The sequence below is a fragment of the Copadichromis virginalis genome, linkage group LG5, assembly GCF_057382275.1.
Source record: "Copadichromis virginalis isolate Kocher_CV1m ecotype Utaka linkage group LG5, C_Virginalis_male_GT1.1, whole genome shotgun sequence".
In the NCBI taxonomy this organism is placed as follows: Eukaryota; Metazoa; Chordata; class Actinopteri; order Cichliformes; family Cichlidae; genus Copadichromis; species Copadichromis virginalis.
In genome coordinates, this window is record NC_140622.1 from 30,326,156 (window position 1) to 30,335,892 (window position 9,737).

At 36.5% G+C, this 9,737-nt stretch overlaps 1 protein-coding gene across 1 annotated transcript in view; it reads left to right on the top strand.

Moving 5' to 3' along the window:
- The first annotated feature begins 4,209 nt into the window (after positions 1-4,209).
- rspo4 (R-spondin 4) overlaps positions 4,210-9,737 on the top strand; it is a 30,345-nt gene continuing 24,817 nt past the window's right edge. The window contains exon 1 of the mRNA XM_085457272.1: positions 4,210-4,384. Coding sequence (XP_085313398.1) covers positions 4,306-4,384 — 79 coding nt within the window. The 5' untranslated portion in view covers positions 4,210-4,305. The remainder of the gene's footprint in view (positions 4,385-9,737) is intronic.

The window sequence follows — 9,737 nt, forward strand, 5'->3', positions numbered from 1 at the left end:
AGAGGGAGAACTCAACAAAGGTCAAGGAAAGACTGAGACAATATATACATACACCAGATAATTAGAAAGATAGGAAACGCAAGAGAATACAGCTGAATGGAGTTAAGCTAAGAGACAAGAGGAAGCAAAACAAGACAAGGGACTATCAGAATTAGTAACAAAGGACGTAACAAACACTTCTTTGTTACTTCCTTTGTTACTTATTTATTTACTACGAAAAAGGAAGTAACAAACACTGAGACGAGAACCAAGACACATGAACTTAATACAGAGACGGGAGATAAACATGAAGACATGATTGACTGGGGAGACAGAGAAAGGGAACACAAAAGATAATAACTAAAAATGACATAATTTAATGAAAATCACAGACTGGAAACAAAGGGAAACTAACAAAAAACTAGAACCTGTGACCTGGAAATATAGATAATAAAAATCAGAGATACTAGGAATATAGCACACACAAAGAGAACAAAACCAAAACTCAGTCACAATTAAAAGCTAGGGAGTCAAGATGTGTTTTCAGATGGGATTTTAAAATGTCAAGGGTTTGGAGAGATCCTAATTTAAATGGGCAGACTGTTCCATAGTGTAGTCACAGCAATCACAATGGCCCATTCTCCTCTGTGTTTAGCTTAAAACCAAAACTCACCATAACCTAGAATGAATCTAAAGACCTGACAGCATCCTTGTTACATGTCATCAGTAGTTGTTCAACATATTAGTCCACTAGATGCATTAACACAACCTACAGGACAGGGGCAACTTGTTATAGTGTCTCACTTCAAAATTCTATGGAAAACTCAGGCTGTTATCATAAAAAGCTAATGCTATTGTCTAATAAAATTATCTAATAAAATTATTGCTACTGCTAATTTCCTTAACTTAGTGTTTTTGCAGCAGAAAGTTAACACATGAAAAACGATCTGCTTTTTAGAGGCTACTCTGTTTCATCTTATTATGTTTCACATTTCATGTTTCATATTTTTATCAAATATTGTGCCCAACATTCTGAAACCACAGTAAACAATCCAATAAACTTTTTGGTTCTTTTAAAAGTTCTTTGGGTTGAAAAGCAGCTTTAGTCAGCAGATTTTCTCTTGACAGCAAAGGTTTACTAGTTGTTGTTGCAACACTGTGACAGCACTATCGTGCTTTGTGTGCCTTCAGGAAAAGTTTGTTGCCATCTGGGAGTTTTTCTCAATAGTGATGTCAGAATTGAAATGGCACAGAGGACCCCTTCAGCAGACAGATGAAGCACACAGTAGACAGTAAATTCTCTAAAACCAGTATATTCAAGGCGTATAATTTCAAGTAATTTAATTAGAGGCTGTTTTACAGTTCACCATGTATGTGTACATAGTGGGACACTAACTAACACCCTGCTGAACATGTTTAGAACAAATAAATCTCAAATCAAGACTAAACTTACCATCATCAGTGCAAACACGGGCAGAGCTTCAGACACCAATTCTTCTTACTTGATGTCTGTCTTCTTCTAATTTCACCACAAGCCACGGTTTACTCTGTCCAACTCTGTAAAAAGGCTGTGGTCTGAAAACATCTTAATGTGGAAGCCTGACAGTCAATCGAGGGATTGCAGTATTGCTAAATGTGTGCAGAGGGAAACGAATTAAAACCTTGTATCTCCATAGAGTCATCTCTACTGGACCTCAAGAAAAACAAATTCTATTTTTACAGACTGAAAGCTTTTGTTTTTAACATTTCAGTGGTTTGTCTATTAAAGCAGATTCTAGAATCCCAAAATTATTTGTTTTCATAGTTCGGTCACATCACTGATTTTATTTTGTCAAACTAACAGTCCAAGTCTAAATAATTTGTATGACTCTTGATTCATTGTAAACATTATATTGATTGGTTGATGCCATTAGAGAAAATCTGTTATTAAATTAAAATTAAAAGCAGTGGCATAGAATAGGAGGTAGCTGAGGAGGTAGGGCAGGTCACCTACTAATTGGAAGGTTGGTGGTTCAATCCCTGGTTGCTCTGGTCTGCATGTCAAATATCCTTGGGCAAGATACTAACCCCAGGTTGTTCTCCAGTGTGTTCACTGGAGCATAAACATGTGTGAGTTAGATAAAAGGTATATGGAGGTGTGAATGCAGCAGGTTGTATAAAGTGCTCAGGTGGAATAGAAAAGCTCTATATGAGAACCAAATTCTAAAAAGGAAATTGTTTAAATACAGCTGAATCCTTGCAAACTATTTTACTATCATGGCTACTCGCATTCATTTTAAACATTTTCAATTCCCTTTTTCATCAAATCACAATTACAGTTCTCTCAAGGCTATTTATATTATAAGATAAATACCCTACAATAATACAGAGAAAATTCCAACAATTAGCTGACCCCCTTTGAGCGAGCACTTGATGACAAAGGGATGGAAAAACCTTCTTTTAATGGGAAGAAGCCTCTTGTCGAACCAGGCTCAGGGAGAACCGAGTGAAGAGAGAGAGAGACGGGACAAATACACATCTGTGGTTTTAAGGAGGTTCTGAATTTAGTATCTTACTAGTCTTAAGATTTGGATCTGTTAGCTGCCAGTACATTTAAACATGTAACCTTTCACTGATGGGTTCTTAGATCGTCCAAACTGCTGGAAAAAGCTCCGTCTCAGAGACATAAAGTTGTTTATCAGTGGTAGGCAGTATGAGGATTTAAAAATATTTTTAATATGTAATTCTTTCCCATAAGAAATTTGCCAGTGAGCAATGGGGTTCATCCACTGGTGCCAGCAACAAATCCAAATCACCATAACTGTTTTCTTTTCTAGACTGTAAAAAAACAAAAAGATTTTCTCTGCTACATAAATCTGTATCTTTGATCTAGTAATTAAGGCTGCTGTGAGTCAGTCTTTAAATCAGCTTCAGTTTAAAAGACAATTAGTCTAAATAGAGACATGACATGAAACATTAAGGTTGTTCTTAATAAACAGGATGAAAAAAAAAACAGAACAAACAAAAGGGAATAGCATGCAACATGTGAGTCAAAGCCACAACACTGCCGGCCATGCAGTGGGATTTTTTTGTTTCTTTTTTAGAAGGGCTTAATATTGTGAAATATAAATGTGTATTAAATAAAATAAGCCATTCTTTCTAGTCTACATCTAGAAAACAAATGAATAATTTTTATGGTGACAGTGTCTCTTAATGTCATATTATTATAACATTTTACACCAATAATTAGAAAAAGGGAAGCATGTTTTGAAAGACTGGATAATGTTTTTTATTAGTATGATGTGTAAGTTGCAAAACATGTTGATGCCAAACATATTAGCAACTAGTGCAGTAATTTTGACCAGGGCTGACTTGCTGTTAAAACATCCTAAAATCCAAATGGTGGATTCTATATTTTATATTAAGTTAAAAACCCACCAAATCAGACAGACTAACAAAAATGGGTGTAGTGATGTATTTTGTCATATATTTGTATAATCAAAACAAATTCCCAGCGACTGAGGTTTGGGGTCCACCAAAGAGATGAATTTGCCCTGCCCTTGCCCACTTACCTGACTACTTACCCAAACAGGCACAACGAATCAATTGCCAAAACGTGGCAGGCTATAATCACATTTTAGAGTCTTAGCTCTGCTGTTTCCAGCTGCTTTTTTTTTTCAAGGTGGTCAAATTAAGTTTACTGACTTTGCCATAGAAAACAAAGCTGCCCAGTACTTGCACAAAAATAAATAAACAGGGATAATAAAAAAAAAGAGACTGAACAACAATAGACTGAGCCAGGAGGAGGAGGCTAAAGATCAAGCTGGAAATATGGAACCACTTAGGGCTAAGAGTGCAGCCTTAAAGGGTTAAAGATGGTTGTGGGATAAGTGGAGCTCGTTTATCGCAAATTTGACAGTGGTAGTTAAATGTAGAGTTTTCCCTCCAATCTGCCAGTCTGAGGAAGCAGACAAGCCTCTCTGCTTTCTTCACCACCTATCCGTCTCTCTCCTGTGCTCTTCTTTGTTGTCTATGGCTGCCTGTCTCATCATCTCAGCCCTAAATCATCTCTGCGAAACAGGACAAAGAGAAAAAGGATTTTTTTCCTTGTGTTTCCTCTCTTCTCTCACGTCAGCACTCATTCTTATTTCTGCTTTGGTCCCTCACGTTTATCTTCTTCCCTTCATCTCCATCCACCCCTACGTCTTTTAAACCCTGAGTCTTTGCCCCTTTCTATTCTCGTTTCTTTCTGTGCCTCACAGTGGAACTATATTTTCAACTGAAACCCTGGAGTCTTTGCAGATGTCCGCAACCCGGCGCTGAAACGGGTGCTTACCAGCAGCCCAGATGCATTTGCCACTCCTTGTGATGTCTTTGTTATGTGAAGTGATCAGGATGGGGTCCGGCATCATGCAGAAGCAAAGTGGTGAGTACACCATGAAAAGACCACAAAGAGGCTGTTAGCATGATAGCATTACAACAGCAATTACAGCAGTTTCAATTTTTTCCCACTTTCTTAACAAATGAACTTATGTTCCACATGTACAACAAAACAGGAACCAACTGGAGATACTTGTGCATTATTTTAAAAACGTAACGATACAGACAAACGATACAAATATATATTTATTCATCATCATCATCATCATTATCATTTAGGACATGCTTACACTAGAGAGCAGGTGTCATTAAAGAAGCTTAGGTTGATGCAGTTCTTGTTTACACAGCTCTCATATAACTTTATCATCATCATAATGATATTTATCTGGTCTAATTAAATCACCTAACACAGAAAGATCCATTTTTATGTTAATTACTCCAGAAACCCACAAAACAAGTATTTCAGAAACATTCTACAGAACTTATCGTACATAGATTATTTCTTTTAAATAAGAATCACTTTTTATTTCCACGAATTACTTTATTTCCTCAGTATTCAGTGTATAAACTAGCCTGTCTTTTCTTGTTAAACTCTGTACCAGCATATAGTCACAGTGTTTGGGAATTATCTCCAGATCCAGATTTGTCTCTAATCACTTTCTTATCCAATCCCTCTGAAAACAGTCCAGACCACAGCCACACAGGTCTGTGGTAACCCTCATGCTCACCGGTGTCTGGTATTTCCTAAGAAATCAGAGACTAATAGAGGGGGATCCGGTCTCAATTAGACCAACATTCTGGCTTGTAACATTTTTCTCTCTGCCCCCATCACCCACCTAGAGGTCAAGTGTTAAGATAATAATTATAGGGGCTTCATAAAGCCATCAGTTGCCACTAACACTCACTCAGGTTTATGCGCTTCCAATTCAGGTAGTGAAAAGGCAAATTGAAAGAACGAGAGATACATTTTCAAAATCTTAATTCTGTCATGTGCGTATGATAAACATGTGATGGCACTGGACGCACACAGATGGTAACATGACACATGAATAATTTATTATTTAGTCATCTTTATCATGTTTCACATTTAAAATTAAATCATTGCCACAAAATGGCTACTACTGTACAGCATATGTAAACAACTTCATGCAATTCCTAAAGTGGAATCTTTAATCCTCAATGTTTCCCAAATTAGGCAAGAACATTAACCAAACACATTAGAAGATAGCCTGTAAAATATGCAAGTTATAATGACTTATAAAAAGTCCTACTTAAAAAGTAATACATTATACGAGCTGAACATTGCATACTGGATGACATTTGATACTAATACCTTAGAACAGGTTAATGTTGGATTGCATTTATAGGTCTAAAGGGTTAAATGCTAGCTGTTGGAATGACTGCTTGACCTGCTGTCAGCATTCATCTCTTTTTACCACGGAGATTTATGCTGTCATTTGATTTTTCCTTCCCGGGAGGAGGCACAAATTCCTCAGGGGTTGTGTCAGGAAAGGGAGGGCATCCCACGTAAAACTCTGTCAAATCAAACATGAGGAGCTACCAGCTGGGACGACCACTTGTGAATTAGGGAGCAGCAGAAAGTAGCTTAATTTTAATCTGTCTTTTCTCTTCATTCCTTGTTTGCTCTTTTTTCTCCTGCAATTATCCCTCACTCTATCAGTATTCATGTTTATGACCGACTGTAGTAAAAAAAAAAACACTCAATGGGGGAAAAAACAACAGAAAATTGTAGAAAAATGCTTCCACCTACTCCTCTCACACACTCAAAAGACTTAATATGACAGCATAACAACTTGCAAAATAAGTAAGAACTGCACCATTATTATGAGACACATCATCCAAGTCTGTAATGTGCAATGAAGCAAAGTACCATTTAAGTTTGGATGACTTAAGCCTTTTTTGAGCAGCACACTGAGTTTTAGTCAAATCATTGCCTGTCTGCATCTACCAGGTCTGTCTGTATTACTCAAAGTAAAGACTTTGTGGGCACAGGTGTTAGAGAAGTTGTTTACCCAATGTTTTATATTTTATACTGTAGCAATGGCACTGGGAACTTTGAAAGTAGTTAGTACTTTTCTCACTGGCTACACATTTATGATTATACATTAAGGGGTGAGCCACGCATCTTAATTTTTTAATTCTGGTGTTTCTGGTCCGATTGTTACAGGTGTATAAAAATGAGCACCAAGTCTGCCTTTACAAATTGTTGCTAAAAAATGAGTTTGGTATTCTGATAGGATGCCATCATTGCAACAAGTCAGTTTATGAAATTTCTTCTCTCAGACTCTAAGTGGCATTATGGGAAAGTGGAAGCATTTAGGAACCACAGCAACCAACTCAGCCGTAAAGTGGCAGACCACGTAACGTTACAGAGCAGGCTTGCTGAAGGGAATGGTGCAGTAGCTGCAGAGGTCCAAACTTCTTTAAATGTGCATTAATAGCAGCACCACAAATATGCAAATACTATATAAAGCACAGACTTCTTTGATAGTTATTGGTCTGGTTTGCAACCCAAAACTCAAAGTCGCCCCCCAGTAATGCATATCTTTAATCATTAATACAACAGAAATCAGTGAGTTACAGGAAAAAATCATAACACATACAGTCGTTACGATTGGTAAAATAGTTACAGAGACCAAAACTATTTGTCATGCTGTAAAGTTAAGCGTTTTAACATGGGAGTCTACAGGGAATGGCTCATTTTTTGGTACCAGCAGTACAGTTGGTGGAGGTTCTGCAAAGGCTTTATGTTTCACTTTCTAAGACTGCCACTTGGATGCTACTAGTGATCCATGTCTGTTCACCAACAATTTTGGCTAAATGATTTTGCCTTTTGGGAAAACATAAATAGGTAAAGAATAAAGTCAAAGAATTTTAAAGAGTCAAAATCTTTAAAAACGAGCCCCAGGAAATTGGGGGGGAGCATTATGTTTTAGAAAACTACTGAATCAATGCCCCTGTTCATCAAAGTGTGTGTAGCAGCATTAAACATGAAATCATCAGTCAATATTAAGCAATTGCTGCTACATCTGCAAGAAAAGTCTGACTAATTATTGAGCAACCTTCTTTGAAACAGCATGGAAGATGAAGAACATTGCATCATTGCACTGAAAACAGACAGTAATCAAAACAAGTATAACATATAAAGAGAAAAATCTACAGAGTCTCCTTATATTTCCCATTTATTATAGTTAACATAAAAACAATTAAAAACAAAGCTGCATCAGAAGACAAAACAGCCTATCAGGACCATCATGCAGAGCTCTAATGTCACATAAGGTAACAGTTTTATGCACTCAAATCAATAATGTTGTGCAAACACCTTATGAAGGTTTTACAGATCTCCAGGGGCTCCATAACAACATTTAAAGCTAGTAGAAAGTAGATGAAAATTTAACACAAGCTGGGAGATCAAGAGGTGAAAAAGATGTTAAATTGCAGCACATTTTTGACTCGGCTGCTGTCAAGTGTCTGGACATTGGGACATGACGGTAGCACCCCTACAGCTTGTGTTTTTTTAGTGTGCGTCTCCACCTTTTTCTAGTTAATGTACACATTATGGAGCACTGTTGAAACATATCTGTTCCTGTTAAGAATATATTTTAAAATAGATGTGATCATTTTAACTTAAATATATAAACTTATAGCATAACCAGGATTTGTTTGTTTTTTGATTGGGTTTTTTAACTAGATTACATATACCATGTAAAGAAACACAACTTAGATTTTCATTATAGGGTTCATTGCATTTTTTTTAAAGTTCTTAACTTACACACAAATAAACAGCATCATATGTCAACTCAGCTGCAAGCTGAAATTTCAGACATCAGGAACAAACTGCTCATATGGATATGACAAGTTGGAGAACTTGTTAGCTTCAAAACCATTATACAATATTGTTTCCTTATTTTTCCTATTTAAACTTACTAATCTCAGTGATCGTTATGCCGTCACTTTCCTTAAATACTCCAGTTTTGTGAATTGTGTTTTAGGGTGTAAGCTCTTTCCAAAATGTTAACATCTTTCCCTGATACCCCAACAGATCTTGTTACACCTGGTGCTTGTTAAAAACCCAGGGCAATCCCATACGAGGTCAAAGTTTAGCGTTTTACGCTACCTTAACCTGCCGCTCCTCTGTAAGTCCCTTAAGCCTGCAGATCGATAGCATATGTGTAGAGAACTGTTTTTCAGACAATGAGCTGAGAGCTCAGCGGGTCTCAAAACCCAAATGGATCACTGAGTTATTCTGGGGAAATCTGCTCTGTTCCACTCTGCACTGGAGTTGAAAACTCTGTCTTTGGAAATCTGTTATCTTTAGTAACTCTGCCAAGATCACTTGAAAACAAATCTTCAACACCAGAAATTTTAATTACCTCTTCAAAGGAGTAGAACCTATTACATTTGATTTAGTGTTTTATAAAAAGAAAAATTACCAAAGCACTATTGTCATGTAGGGCTAAAGATGTTTTCATAGGTGAAATATATATATGAAAACAGAATATATATTATATACATTTTGCATTCTGCTCAAATTTTGGTGAATGAAATTCCATTATTTTATTTATATGATGGTTAAGACAAGTTAACCTTATTTGCTAAATCCATGTAGCTTGTATATCTTTGCGATGCAATTATATTCAGTTCTCAACCAAAGTCACCTCGAGGCACTTGATACAATAATTAAGAGAAACGCCAAAAATGAGTCCCCTGTGAGCAAACATTAGGCGACTGTGGGAAGGAAGAACTCTTTTAGCAGGAACCTCATGCAGAACGTGTCATCTGCCACGACATGCTGAGGGTGATGGGAGGACCAAAGACACACAATGGAAGAGTGCCAGAGATTAATAATAACTAATGATAATAGTGTGAATGAATTAATTTAGCTCCACTATCTCATTCAGATATGGTGAGCTCTGTTTCTAAAAATTAAAGATGGTGACAGATACAATGATTAAATAGTGCCTTCAAAACAGCAGACTGCAAACAGGTGCTGGATCACTCTTCTTATAAAGTCTATGGTCATAAACGGACTATTGACTGACGTGAGAGGAACAGCTTATTTAACATTAATAGACTGATAGTTTGTCACAAAATGTCTTTTTATGGTATCAGGTGCAGTTAAAGATTTTATATGTATGAGAACATACATACGTACAAAAAAAATAATTTTAAACTTTTCATAATGTAGTCCACTTTTTAAATGTTTCTGAGCTTTTTAACTAATCGTTTTATTTCTATTTCACTTAAAAAAAAAAATCATAGTCCTAATAATTAACAGAAGCTCTAAAATGAAATCTTTGCCCTTTCTTGAAAGATGAAAGAGTTCACAGGACACGTTTTTCCAACTAGTTTCACTGCTTCTCATCTAAACTAACAGG